General features: G+C 34.3%; 1 protein-coding gene across 1 annotated transcript; it reads right to left on the minus strand.

The window, feature by feature from the left end:
• Positions 1-4,715: 4,715 nt before the first annotated feature.
• il12ba (interleukin 12Ba) lies at positions 4,716-7,263 on the minus strand. Its single transcript, XM_046850031.1, has 7 exons — positions 7,065-7,263; positions 6,558-6,654; positions 6,106-6,375; positions 5,780-5,882; positions 5,422-5,600; positions 4,985-5,151; positions 4,716-4,829 (listed from the first exon to the last, which is right to left on the minus strand). The coding sequence occupies exons 1-7, from the start codon at positions 7,098-7,100 to the stop codon at positions 4,716-4,718; spliced, it is 966 nt and encodes a 321-aa protein (XP_046705987.1). The 5' UTR covers positions 7,101-7,263.
• Between the last annotated feature and the right edge of the window lie 8,881 nt (positions 7,264-16,144).

Genomic DNA, 16,144 nt, shown 5'->3' on the forward strand with positions numbered 1-16,144 from the left:
GTAAACAAGTGTACCCACATCTTCCGTCCCGCTCAGCAAAATGTATGGGGAATAAATACTGGATGCAAATTGAAAGAAAGGAGGAAAGAAAACACGTTCAATCCCTCACTTCAGCGCTTATCAATGCACTGCAAGGCTTAGTTTATACAACAACGTTATTCAAGATTCATTCACAGGAGAACTGTCAATTGCAGCAAGTCGTACTTGTTCCTTTTAAGTAATACATTCTGAGACCACAGCAGGTGTGCCAAGAACCTTGGTGGGATTCCCATTCGTTACTCGCAGCTAAGATGGTATAACATTGCATTACAGGCTCTGATCTCCTGCAAGCGATGTTTAACTGAATTAAATTTCCTGCGCTTACGGCAGAGAAATCTTTATAGAAAGATACCTTACTGTTCGTAAAAGACTTTTTTTAATGCTAAAATTATAAATATTATGCAAACACCAGACTACCAAATTAATATACATCCAGAAAATGTTTATAAATAACCCTTTAGATAACAATAAAATATCAGATGAAATAAGATAAGAGCACATGCAGCTAGCAGTAAAGTATCTCTGAATGGTCTTTCTGTCTCATCTTGTGCAGCAGTAAAAGCCCTTGATGTGATTATTGTCTCTAGTCTTTATTTTTAAGTTCATATGAATAACATTACCAGGACAGGTTTCTTTTATCTTAGAAATATTGCTAAAATAAGAAATATGATGTTGTTACAAGATGCAGAAAAACTAGTTCATGTTTTTGAGATTGGGCTATTGCAATGTCTTACTGTCTGGATGTTCTAGTAAGTGCATAAGTAAGCTTCAGTTAGACCAGAATGCAACAGCAACAGTCCTTACCAGAACCAGAAAATATATAATCACATCAACCCTGTCTTATTCAATCTAAATTAGCTCTCATTTAAATCACACACTGATTATAAAATGCTACTGTTGAAATATAAGGCACTGAATGGTCTTACGCAAACTTTTGTTCTATTATTATCCACCATGTCTACTTTGATCAAAAGCTGCAGCCTATTTGTTGGTACCTCAAATAATGAAGACTACAGCAGGGGGCAGAGCCTTCTCTTACAAAGCCACACAGTTCTGGAACAGCCTTCCAATTAGTGTCCAGGACTCTGTCTCAGTGTTTAATCTGGGTTGAAAACATATTTGATTGGTCAGGTCTGGAAGGATAATGGATATAAAGTATTTTGGTAAACTAGGATGATTGGATGCTGTCTTCCCCCACTCATGCATTCACTCAGGTTTGCTGATGGTGGTGTTGCAGGCCGTCCCATATTCTAGAGATCCCTTATGTCTGTATTAAGCAACCCAAGAACTATGAGGGTGGATTTATACTGTAATTATTATAAGTAGTCTGCTAAAATGTCTTAGGATTACAGTTTCCTGAAACAGTTTTTGCTTTCAAGTATCTATCAGTAAACAGTCGTTATGTTGTCATGTGAAGAGATAACCTCAACAATAATGGAAATATAGTGAATGGACATTTAGTATCACCCAGATGAGATGGGTTCCCTTCTGAGTCTGATTAGTCTGATTGCAAAAGGTTTCTTCTTTCATACCATCTCAGAGACTTTTTCCTTGTCATTGTCACTGTTGACTTACCCATTAGTAATAAACTCTCAGGAAATAAACTTATAGGCACTAAACTTATAAGCATTAACATATAGATTCAAATTATATAACCTATTTATCTCTGTAAAGCTGCTTTAGGACAATGTCCATTATTAAAAACACTATTACAATAAAACTGTATTAAACTTAATTAAAGTGAAATACACACTCTTTTTGTTAATGGCTTTTTCCTCGGTACAGTCAACCCCCGATATTCCACGATTTGGAGCTAATGGTTCAAAAAAATTTAGGGGTTCTCATTTGGAACCTAGCTAACAGCAAGGTGCGGATTATTTTCAAATTCACTTGCATCCTCAGTGGGACCGAATGTTCAGGAATGTTCAACGTAAGGAATAACATTTTAAACTATGTATTTGGTCAAATACTGAACACTATTTTTTTTAGAAAGTGACAATGTCCAGATGAATTCACTAAGGTACCATTGGGGCTGCAGGAGTGCATCCAAAATTTGAAAATTTGGTATTAGAACGTAACCCCCGTGAGTTCCGGGGGACCACTGTACATCTTAATCAACTCCTCACATAGTTTTTTTCCTTTTAAAATAATGTCAGTGCACCATATTCTTTTCAATTTCCTGGTGTTCTCAAAGTTCTTGCCCTATTAAATTATTACATTAATTTCCCTATATCTAGAGTGGCTTAGGGATGAGCTGATACTGTTGTGCCAGCTGCCTGTTAAGGTTTTTCAATTCTGATTTGTAGTCATGTAGTATTGCCTTTCCATGGTATTCGTGTCTTCAACAATTTCTAAAGAATCCCTTGTGGGGTACTAATATCTGGATTGATTAATTGCCATTTTACCTTTTCACATATATAGCTGTTGGGTTGAGCATCTCTGCTATTCATGTTCCTGCCTTTTTACTGGCTCAACACCTGATTGATATCCCTTGTTGTCCATTACCCCTTTTGGCAGTAGCAGAGCCAGCAACAAAGGGATTTAAATCTAGGTCCTCCGAGGGATCTGAACCTGCATGAGATGTTGTGGTTTTGTGCAGGTGCGATGCTGAAGGCTAAAATGTGAGGTACCTGGCTTACCAAAACACTGGAATGATGATACTTATTGCTTGTTTATGGTGAGGTTGGCCTGTGTTTAAAGCAGCATGCATACAGTGCTCCTGTTTTGAGGACTATGGAGTTAAGAATCTTCAGTAGAGTTTATTAAAAAATACTCCACTGCTTTCACTGTAGTAGTCACTTTTATTATACCCTACTTTTCCATTATTGCCTCCTTCTCTTTTCTTTTCTTTTCTTTTCTTTTCTAATCTCTTAAAGGATTTAATTTCCTTCATTGTCTCTAGCATAAGTAGAAATCCTTCTAATTGGATTACATTGAAATTTGCAGATGTATAGCACTGCTTGCTTGCACTCCTTTGATGTTTGTTTTTACTAGGCCACCTGTTCATATAGATTGTAACTACAGGTTAGTTTTTCCAGTATTGAGGTTGGGATCCGGATGTCCAGGGCTATTTTCAGCACTTGTCTGAGGTCAGCTTTTTCCATTACAAACAGCAGGATTGAAGGACAGGAACACACCAGTAGGTAGTAACTAGCTTGGGAAGGCTCTTGCTGTTCACTAAAAGATTAATAATTCTGGAACTACACAACTATGAGAATTCTCATTCATATTTGCATGTATCATGAATTTGAACACTTGTAGATGTAAACCAAACATGAATTCCCAGCAGGCAGCAGAAAGAGGTATATTTGAAACAAAAAGAAATAATTCCTGAGTAAACCGAGTTACATTTTCCCCCTAAAGCCTCTATTTGATTTGTTATGCAGTGCAGACACACAACAATGATTCAGTACAGGAGTGTATATATCCTTATATATATATATATATATATATATATATATATATATATATATATATATATATATATATATATATATATAAAATCATTATATATATCAGCCCAAAGTAAATACATATTGGTTAACTGTAATTTAAACAGCAGCCCTTTAACAATGTACTTACAGGCCCCCAAATAATCTTTCTCCCAATAGGGGGCCCTCTAATACAGTGTACACTTTACACTGTGTCTGGAGTTTTACACAAAAGGTAACATTTAAGTATTGTACATATTTTGTGTAGTTCAGGTCCTAGATGAATTGTAAATATTTACGATTCACTTTTCATGACTAATTAATGGTTGCCTTGAACTGCTAACATTTGTCTCCAAACAAGCTGCCAGAAAGACAGCTGCAGTTGCATATAATACTTTATTGAAGTTGGCAAAAAACCCTATGAAACATATTTGCTTAAACATAATTAATCTAGTTAATACTAGTTGGTAACATGACAAGTAGGAAACAGGAAGAAAAGGCAAAGATTACATAATCAGGAAAGTAGACCATATTAAAAACTGATACAGTATAAGTCATGGTACTTACTGTACAGTATGCATTATTTAAGTTGCAAGTTTAAAGTTTGTTTGATCAGTAATCTGGTAACTCTAAATGTAACACTAAATGAGATGGTTGGGTGGGTTTGGGTGTGGTTTCATTTGTAGCCTGCAGTCTGTTCTGAAGAGTTTACACTCAATCTAGCACAGACTTTACCACCGCTCTGAGCAGCATGAAATGAAAATGAGTGAATGTATGAAAGTATCACTTAACATAATGGCAAATAATTTAGGTAAATACAATATAATAATAACTTTTTACTTTGAAATTGTGAACTTGTTTACTTGTGATTTTTCCATGTGGCTATAGAAAATAAGAGAATCATATGACCATGTTATTACTGTTATTAATAATACATGTTATTATTAAATGTATGCTAAACTATATACTGTATAGTATATACTGAAGAAATATATTGGATACATTGAATGTTTAATATAATGTCATTGTACATGAACATTCTTAATATAAACAGACACACCATCCATTTAACTTTTTTTTACTTTTTACTTTTTACTTCAGGCCATCTTTTTTCTTATTTGTTCTCTTGCATTCCTCTTTTTTGCATCTAAAAAAGACGAAAGTCTCATTAACTGAAACAAAAAGAAATCTATTTAAAACAAAAAAAATCCATTTACAAAAAAACTTAAATCATGAAGAAACAACTCACTTGTACTGGTTCCATTCTCCCCAAGATGAGTTGCTTAATTCATCCTGTGCTCTTACACACACTGTTACCCCTTTTTTAAATGGCCACTGCTGCTCTTGTGTAAGGTCAACCTGAGCACAAACACATGACAAAACATGACATTAAAAAATTAAATAATAAATAAAAATTGACACAATGGACTAAGGTAAAACGGCTACATAAAAATACACAGGAAATGGATGAATATAATTTCTTTTGTGTTATGGTAACTGATTTAAGGCAATACCTTTGATGATCTGCGAATAGAGCAGTCACAACCCCTTTTCTTTTGGCAACGAATCTCTTTCACCTGAAATGTAAGGGGAAAGTAGGAGAATGGTGTGCTCCAGCTCTCTGGGTAATTAAGCTCCAGAATATTGTTCTTCTTATTGATATGTACCATGTCTGGCCTCACTACAGACAAAGACACACATGACTATGACCAAATTGCTCTCCTACAAATAACCATTTGCAGATGGTGTGTGAAAGTTTGTTACTGCTTTAATGACCATGCACTAGCAAAGTTATTTTATTTTACTACATACATACTGTACATACATTGCATACTATATGTATTTGTATAATGACACCAAAATTTAGTGTTGGTGGTGTTTGGAACTATGTGTTATAAAGGACAACTGACATATTAAACATTTATTTGCAAAGCAAATGTAAAACCGTTACCTATATCTGAGATTCGAAACTGCAGATAATAAGTCTCGATGACAAAGTTGCTTCTGAAATAAATAGTCAAATTGATGCGCTCAATCTCCTCAGCATAGGGACAGTATGCATGATCTTGGCATGTGATGCTGCCTGCACTGGAGTTCAGACTGCAGCTAATGTTTCCTGCAGTGTGAGAGCTGTAGTGGAAATAAATGTATGTAAATCACAGTGAACAGAATTCTGTATTCTCAGCTTGTCTGACCCATTCTGTTTCTATAAAATTTAAACGAAACAGCTGTGGTAAATGCTAATTGCAACTACAAATACATTAAAATTACACTGACAGTGAATGACTTTAGTGGCAAAAAGAACTTGCCGTGTTATTTTAATAAATTCAACTTTTCCAGCTCTTCTTTCATCCCACGTCCAGAAACATTGGAAAAAGCCACTGTAGTTGTTTGTTGAACAGTGGATATAACCTTGCCAAAAATAGAGTAAAAAGGTACATTGAATGTTATTTTATTTGGGAAATTGCCCATTTTATAATTTGCCTTTAATGATTTAATGATTTTACTGATCACATTACTGATTCATTCAAAAGGCACCCCTACATGCAGTGTCGTCCCACTTAATCAAAACAGTTCAGTAGTTACCCTATTCCAGTGCAATCATACAGATAATTCTGTGATATATGTACTATACCTTCCTCAGGTGTGCCTTTAATTATCTTCCTGTATCTCCATTGCACCAATACAAGAGTGTGGTTCAGGTATTTTTCCTCTTTGCTGTAACAGGTGTATGTGCCTCCCTGTCTCTCCTCCACTATCACAAAAATTTTATTTTCCTTGTGTGGGAGCTTATCTCTGCTGTCTCGCTTCCATATGATCTCCTGTCCCTCAAAAGACTCACCACACACTAGCGGAACAAGCACCTTACTGCCATATTTATCCATATCTTCATCCACCACCAGTTCTGGTGTGGAAAAAAAGGGGTAAGAAGAACATGGTAAGAAAATCTAAGAGCTAAAAAGATTCATTCATTCTGAATATCAATTAATACATATTTAAACATTTGCTTAACCGATTACTTTATCGATATTTATCGATATTTATCACATAATATATGTGATAAATATCATGTCAGTGCATACAAACCATTTTCTTTAAGGGTCCAATAACTTTCTGCCACTTTAATGGACCCTTCTACAGCATGTGGAAAAACAACCAAGACTCCAATCACAAGAAAAATCATCTGTTTAAACAAAATATGAGCCATTAAACATAGAGACTCCGAAAGCTACTCCAATCACATTTTGTGGAACAGTTATAATTAAGCTGCAATCCTTCAACATAATTTTTAAAAATAAAAAATAAAAAAGTTTTTTATTATATATATATATAAAATAATAAAAATAATAAAAATAATAAAAATAATAAAATACATTTATATATAAAACTTGCTAAGACTGTTTCATAAAACATATGTGTATCTTAATGAGTAACACATAAATAACACAACACATTTATATAACTAGCACAATCATTTTACAAAAGATATAACAAGTAGTTTAGACATTAAGAATCTTTTACTGAAGAGCAGAATTATGTTTGTACAGTATTGCATTAATGCTAGATATATTAAATAAGCATGCCTATACTTACCTCTTCTCTATAGTTTAAAAGATAAGAGCCAGTCATCTATGCATCGACTTTCTTTCTGTGTTACCTATAGAACTACAGAAGATTTTTAAGTGAATCATAAATGTCAGAAATTCAGAATTTCCCCACCCAGGAAAAGTCCAGGCCAAGCAGGGAACTAATGTGACTCCAAGGTTGTTCAAACAGAAGGATTGCTTTAGACAATATCACTGTTCTCACTTCCACTACAACTACACAATGCATGCCTTCCCAAGCTCATGGGGCCACCCCCCTGCTCTCACACTTGCATTTGTTTACATTAAACAAGAGAGCCTATTTGTGGGAAAAAAAATGTGATGACAGATAGTACATTTTTTGGGTCTCCCAAATTAAATCTAGAGCTAAATTTGATATATTGCTGTATATTTACCCGAAATAATTTCACAAGTGCATTTTTGGTGACAGAATGAGTAAAATAACATCTTATTTGTTTGATTTCTTAACCACTCTCAGTGAACACACTCGGGTGTTACAGTAATCACAGACCACTTGGATTTGAAGGGAGAATGATCTGGGAGCCATGTTAATAACAATCTTTTTGAATAAATATCTTTTATTGCCTTATGTATTACATATATCTTTGTAAAGTGGTGACAAGCAATGCAAGCTGACCCTTCACATTACACAGATAAGTAGGTGGAAGGAAGACACATTACTGATATATGACAAACACTCAAATGATACAGTAGTAAATAATACATCGGAATAGAATATATATAGACAAATATATATCTAGAAAAATATGTAATATGGAAAATACACAATGCCCAATTATGGTGGTTAGTCTGTATTAGTCTATACTTTATTTTATACGTCTTATGAAAAATTGAAGAAGACAAATAACAAACCCAGTACTGTAAACAAACCATAGAAAAAAATACATTTAATGTATTGTTTGAAGTAGAGGTAAATTGTGCCTTATTTATAAATTACATTTAAATAAGTTACATTTGAAACATTCTTTCTAACTTCTTCTGTTGGTAAGCAGGCCAGGGTGATTGTCCATAAAATGTGCCGGCTGTCATGTTGCTTTTACATTTCTTACTTGTTTCTATACCCACTCCACAGCCCAGCATTGAGACCGAACACCTTAAAACAAAAATTCAACACCTCCACATATAATTAGGAAGCTTTCTTTTTATTTTATTTTTTTACAGTGCCAAATTCCAAGTGTGTCAGCTTAATTTTCTAAGTAGTCATAGCACTACAAAAGGGGAATATCTAGAGGTATTTCCAAAATATAAACAGAAACTACACAAGTGAAATCCCAGATAAAAAGGTGAAATCAGAAATAAAAAAGTAGAACAAAAATAAAAATGAAAAAAAAAAAATAATAATTAGTCCAACAGTAATACCATACAAAACTGAGCCCTACATAAAACATCATTCAATATGAGTCATTCATTTGACACAAGAAGTCATTTCAAAATGAGGAAATGCTCAAAAAGCCAGCAGTTTTGTATTCAAAAATAAAACAGAGCTAATGTCAGCCATTAAAACGGTTCAATTGTTCAAAAGCACAGTCACTGAAAGATAATGTTAGAGGTGCAGCAACTGATAAATTACATTATTTTGTTGTATCAACAGATGTAATTGATTCACAGGTTGTTTTTATTAGAATAATATTAAAAAATGGCATAAAAAATGTTGAGTGTTACATGTTTCCTTTTAAAAGAACACACAGAGGATATTTAGTATATTCAAGGAGTTTTTGGCAAAAATATTGGATCTCACAAAATTGTTAATTGCCAAATGCAGGGTATACAAATTATTCCCTGGCTTCCTTAAATTTCACTGCATAATCCATGAACTTGTGCACAAACAAATGGCTGTATAATCCAGGAAAGATCTTTGCAAAGACACTTGTTTATATTGTACATTGAAGAAGCTGGTAGAATCTAATCTGATCTTGTGCTTCATACAAATGTCAGATAGCTGAAAAGAGGCATATTTTGGCATATTTCACCCAATGTAAAAGTGTTTATTTTTGTGCTTACACCATTCAGTGCAAATGATCATGCTGTGCTAAATGTATACTTTGCAAAAAAATGATTACTGAAAGAGTTTAAATTTTGGCTGTGTGTGTGTGTGTGTGTGTGTGTGTGTGTGTGTAACTGGAAACAAATTAATCTTCTGTCTGTTAATAGGAAGTACAAGAAAGTGGAGTTAATTAGTGCAGATGCCGTAAATTGTTCCTAAATTGGCCTGACAATATTAATGTACGCTTTTTATCTTTTGTTTTTAAACAATGTTAATATTGATGATCATTGATGATGATCAAAGATCTTAGATCATTTTTTATGTTGATGTTGTCACGATGGATGACCATCTTACAGTTTGTGTCTGCTGCTGCCAAATACATCTACTGACTAGCCAATAAAAATACAACATGCAATGCAGCATGGCACTAAAATGTAAATACCATAGGGATGAAAAAAGAGTAAAGAAATACAGCTGTTTGGGATTTCAATAAGGAAGAAATTCTTGTGTATTTTTGGCAAAAGAGGTCATAGCTGTTACTATGAATGTGTCAAGAACGATACTGCATGGAAGCAAATAGCAGAGCTATTGCAGCTCCCAGGTGAGAAGCAGGCTGTACAAGTACAGTTCTTTTTGTTAACCCTTTTATGTTATTTTTAAGTTTTCCTCACATTTGTAGAATTGATAACCCTTAAGCATCCTTTTGCTTTTAGTATGGGAAGCCGCTGTATCCCAAACTGCATAGGAGTGGGACAACAGTTTAAAAAAAATTTCACCAGAAATAGATATTAAGGCACCTCACGTTTCATGTTTTGTCTTATCATGCCTTCAGCACTCTAGAAGTGTACATGTTTTACATGATTCTTTTACTTGTCCAATATTTTTAATATTTCCTAATATTACTATTATTATTGTATTGAATGTATTAATAGTTAACAGCTTGACTATGTGTAGCATCTAATTATTTTCTAAATGTATAAGGGCACAGTGCTTTTTAGTTAAATGTTTTTTTTAATTAAATGTTTAATTAAACCTATTTATTTAAATAAACCTTGACCTATTATTAAGTAGACCTAATAACTAAAGAAATGTTTATGGCTTGCTAAACAGGTTCAACATGGCTATAACCAAAAGTTATCACACATAACATTTAATATAAGAGTTCTATTTTTTGTATTTCATCAATCTATATATTGTTATTCATCCAGCTACATTAAATATCACAGCCTGCTTCTAGCCTGCATCACAGCCAGTGTTAAAGATAACACTGTTCCATTATTTGACAGTCTTAATTACTTTTTTATTTTTTAACTTTCTTCTATATTAAGGTCATAATTATTCAAAATAGCGCAGGGTTTTCACAGTTTCATAAATGCCTCACAGTTTCTTACGTACAGTCTTGCCAAGACATAGACCCTGCTGGTGACATTATAGTGGCATTTTAATATATGCCAGTAGACCCAAGTGGAATGATGGCATTACTTTGCCAGCTTCCAAGGACGAGCTGGTGGTCTTCATCCTCTGTGTCTGCTGCCTGTCTACTGAGGTCAATGCCTGTAGTTGTGCACTGCTTCTCAGTCTAGGGGAATTGTAGTAAGAAAAACTCCCCGTTCCTTGGTAAACATGACACATCTAGCATTTGATACCTCGTAACTATAACACACTGCTTGTGTTTAAGATATTTGCATCATTATATGTTTGCAAAGCAGAAATGCCTTATCTGCAACAAATCTAAAGGGCATGACCTTGATGTCTACATGTCTGTGACTAGTACACGATGGGTTGGTGAAATATTTAAAAGGTTGCTGTCTATTGTTTCTTTTTAGGTCACAGTGCGCATTAACACCCCCATCTGACATTCTTTGATGTGTAGAAATATCTGCATAGAGAAAATGTAGTGAATGCCTACTAGAGCCTGCAGAAAGAATGTATCATTCCTAAAGGTGCTCCCTCTGTTGTTTGGTGGAAGGAAGTTGGTGTGCTTACTATTCAATGCACCAAGACAGTGGGGGAATTGCTATCTATTCTGAAAATCGCTGGCCATGATGGCTTATCCTCTGTTTTTGCTGACTCCAAAAAAATAAATGAAGACTGCATCAAAATACTTATTCGTTTTTTTTTTTTTCTTCACTATTATACGACACCTTAACTCTGGACTGTCACTTCAACTTTGAACTTGCACAGCACAGTGTCATTTTTTACCACGCCATACTGCACATGGACACTTTAAGGAAAATCACACTAGTAAAGTATTTTATTTTGTAGTTAATATCTGTCAATATCTGCCATATGCATCCATCCCCTTCTAGAATTCATGTATATACATGTATTTTTCTATACTTTATACTTTTTTATTTATTTACTTAATTTTTTATCCTTATATTCTATTTCTTATTTTCATGTTTAAATGTTGGACAGGCATATAAAGCATTTCACTGCTTGTTGTACTCTGTATGTATGTGTATGTGACAAATAAAATTTGAATTGAATTGAATTATTTTGGCTGCTCTCATTAGGGGTCGCCACAGTGGATCATCCGTCCCCATACCCCCCTGTCCTCTACGTCTGCCTCTTTCAAATCAACTGCCTGCATGTCTTCCCTCACCACATCCATAAACCTCCTCTTTGGTCTTCCTCTTTTCCTTCTCCCTGGACAGTCTCTGTCTGTCACTGATTGGACTTATCATTTGTATATTTAGATTTGACATATACAAGTTGGATCAGATGATTAAACTGAACAACAATTTAGAGGAAATTTAAAAATCCACTTTGATCATCCATCCAAAACAATGCACCAGTGACCATAATATTCTCTTTGCTAGAGTACAACATTTTGTTGGACTTACAGGAAAAGCTCTTTCCTGGTTTAGGTCTTATTTGCCTAAATAATATCAGTTTGTTGATGTGATTTTTCTACACTTGCTAAGGTAACATTTTGTGTAACATTTTGCAAGGACCTGTCTTATGCCCACTGCTGTTTTCTTTATATATGCTACAGTTGCTCTGGGTTATGCTAATGATATACCATTGAGCTACCATCATTATGCTGATGATACATAGATGTATGTTTCAACAAAGCCAGATGAGAGACGATAGATTCATGTTGACGAATGTGTGAAGGACATTAGACAGCAGATGCTTGTTAATTTCCTTTTGCTAAACTGGGATGGAAATTCTTTTCCTAGGAACATATGCAGTGGTAAATGTTTAGTCTTAGACTTTCTGTCTTATCATGTTCAATAGCATAATACCGTGGTGTGATTATTTACTATTCTTTCCTTTGACATTCATGTAGATAGTATTGCTAGGACAGCTTTTTTTAATTTCAGAAATATTGCAAAAATAAGAAATATGCCATTACATATTGCTGAAAAATCTAGTTAATTCTTTTGTTACATCTAGATTGGATTACTGAAATGCCTTTCTGTTTCAATGCTTTACTAAGTGCATAAATAAGTTCCAGTTGTGAATGCAGCAGCAAGAGCCCTTAACATAATAAGAAAATGTGTCCATATCACGCCTGTCTTATACACTTTACAAAATCCATAAAATCTTACATTGATTATAAGTATTACTTCTGCAAAAAAAAAAAAACCCTGACTGGTCTTGCACCGTGATACCTGACCAAACTACTGGTCGATTATGAGCCGCCTCGCCTACTTCAATTAAAAGGTGCAAGCTGTTTGTTGATAGTGAAAACTACAGCAGGGGCATGGCTTTCTCAAGGAGCAATTATAGAGGGATCCTGTTTAAATGGCTGTGTTATAGCCAATATATGCATGCCAGTATGAGTGATTTAATTTAAGGATAACATGCAGTTATCCCATAGATATGTCATTATGGCCTGTGTTGAATGCTGATTGGCCACCATTGCCCACTCACAGTGAGTATTTAAACAAAGACAGAAAACACTATTATGGCCTACAAATAAAAAGAAAGCTCTAAAAAATGATCATTTAAAATGTTACCATTGGAGACTTGACTCAAGTTTTAAATTATATAATGTGCGCACACCCATTCTCTGACTCTGACACTTAAGGACTGGTATATATATATTTTTTTTTGTCATTTATGTTAACCCTATGGAATTATTAGACTTTTCTTAATCTCTTTTCTCACAGAACTGTAATTGTAAATGCTTTAGATACAAATCACAGTAAGTCAAGTCAAGTCAAGTTTATTTCTATAGCGCTTTTCACAATGGACATTGTCTCAAAGCAGCTTTACAGAATTTAACATTTAAGGTAAGCGATGTGTATTTAGCTCTCATGAGCAGCCTGGGGTGACTGTGGCAAAGAAAAACTCCCTTAGATGTTATAAGGAAGAAACCTTGAGAGGAACGAGACTCAAAAGGGGAACCCATCCTCATTTGGGTGACATCAAGAGTGTGACTATAAATCTTTAAAACAATACAAAACACCGGAGAGTGAGAACTAACATGAGCACCGGTATGTAAGATTGTGATTAATGTCCTTTCTACAGTCTTTTACATTCATTTGAGGTTAAGGAACCAGGAGCAAATGAGCAACTCATAGAATAGCTCAACATTTGAGATCATTATAGATCCAACACCAGCTTCTCCATGCCAGAGCCTTTAAACATTTAAAGAGGTCCAATGTTTAAACTCTACATGAAGTGAAATCCAAATTGCGCTGGTACGTCTCTAGATGTTTTGGGATGTTTGCGGGGTTGGCATCTACTTCTTTGAAGGTCCATAATCTTCATGAGGTGTGACTTGACTGGAGCTGGAACAACCTCAGGATGCCTTAGGATGGGAGAAAGAGAAGCAGTGGAGAGAAATCAGTGTAGCTGCTGTTCATAATATTAATAAGCACAAGTTGATAATGTGCATTTGATCAGTAGTGTTTACTCTTGGAATAGGTAATGAGTAAAACTAAATTGTTACAGTGAAAGGGCAATGCATTGACAGGAGATTTACCCACTCTATAATTTTCCCTATCCATCAGATAAGGAAGTTGTTCTGACACTGTATGTGACCAAAAAATGTTTCCTCACAGTTAATCTCACTTCCAGCTGACCACAGGACTCTCTCAGTCACTGTCTCACTGTACAAATCTCATCAAAGGTTACAAGGACTATAATTAAAATTAAAGCGGCATATGACACATAAAAGGTTAGAAAGCAAAGTTTAATGTTAAAGGCCAATGGTAAGAAATTACAGAATTGGCATGTGACAATTAAAAAACACAAGTGGATTTTAAAAGCCTGAGAAGTTTGGGCAAAAGATAAAACTAATACAATTATTTATACTGCAGCATTGTGTGACAATCTCACGTTACTACCAGACTTGAATTAAAATCCCCACCAGACACCAAAGCCTACAAAAATGGCCTACCTGGGCTCCAATTACACTAACACTTACACTCACTCACACACACATTAAATGCGCACACATATGTGTGTGTTTGGTAGCAGGGTTTGTGTTATGTTTGAGGTAAGTGGAAACTCTCTGTTCCTCTGTCGTTCTCACCTTGACATGTAGATTCATCCCAGCATAATGTACTATGTATCAACAGTTTTATCATTATTTACCATTACTTGTGACCATAACATGCTAGTTCATGCTAGTCATTCATCTGCTTCAGTCCTGTTCTTCATAGCTTTGCTCCAAAATACACTAACACTCAAAGTCTGTTTTAAAAAACTGTGAACCATTTCAGTGTTGTGAACTTTATCGAAAATATTTTTTAAAGCTAATTTTAAAATTTTTTAATATTTTTGCTGCAAATGAAATCATATGAAAGATCCGACAATTGGACATTTATTTTTCATATTTTGTTAAGATTATTTATACCTAACAACCTGAAATAATAGTGTTTTAACATGAATTTTCTGTGTTAATATAAAAAAAATCTATTTTAATACCCGAGGTACATGCACACTACTTAAAGGAACTTCATTTAGGAGAACAAAATGAAGTAATACATTCTCTGTTACTCTTATTCCTTGATGTGATTTATTATTTTTTTTGCCTAAACTGTTTTTATTTCTCTAGTATGTTTAAAAGAGCTCTGCCTGTTTTGGACCATAAATTTGAATGACTGTTTAGGATTTGTCTACCTTGGTATTTATTAAATCTCTCTTAACCTGTATTTGTATCTGTCTTTTCTTAACATTCTTAACATTGCAGAGAAAAATATACAACACAAGAGATTAATAGACCATAGACTATAAAAGATTACTTTAATGGACAGATATCAGGCACACAAATATGTTAATTATGTTAACAAAAATATAGCACAGCTGAATAGACTGAGCTGAATAGACTGAGCTGAATAGACTGAGGACAAATTTAAACATTATATTTGTTATTCCCTCGTATTTGTTAAAAAGATGAAAAAATATATATCTATAGCATTTATATTTCTTGCATCTGATCTTGGATCATCATCTAGAACAGAGTTAGAATAGAACCCAAATAACTACATATTAAGTGGGCCAAGTTTTAGAAGCATAGAATTTCCTTTAAAAGGCTTTCACATAGATAAACTGTACAGTTTATTATTGAATTTTTTTTTTCTGTCAGTGGGAGGCACGAAAAGGACAAGCTAACAGCACAATCATGAATCAACTGCCTGAAATGGATAAAACATTTAAAATAGTTTAGGATTACATCTGGCTTTTAGAGGCAACCAGAAAATTTTACATGATTTACATGATTGGTGAGGGGCTAAAGACATATTAATATTTCTGCAATTAAGCCTTTAAGAAGTAAGTGAGCACAGGGTGAGGAACATGTAAACTTAATCAGCAGCAACAAGTCTGCAGTCCACACCTCAAGAATACCTAAGAAATTATCTAAAATGGGAACAAAATGGGATAACACTAAGGGACATAACTCACATTAATGCCCTGCAAGAAAGACAATATGCAAGCATTGTCACAAACAGGGACATTATGAAAGAATGTGTACAACAAAGTAGATGAGGTAGGAATGCAATAGAGAAATTTACAGCAACCATCAGTAATAACAGTAAATCTACCTTATGGGTCATTCATGTTGTAGAAGGATTACACATGGGATCGCTAGCTCGACCAACAGT

Source organism: Silurus meridionalis, chromosome 5 (genome assembly GCF_014805685.1).
Source record: "Silurus meridionalis isolate SWU-2019-XX chromosome 5, ASM1480568v1, whole genome shotgun sequence".
Classification (NCBI taxonomy): Eukaryota; Metazoa; Chordata; class Actinopteri; order Siluriformes; family Siluridae; genus Silurus; species Silurus meridionalis.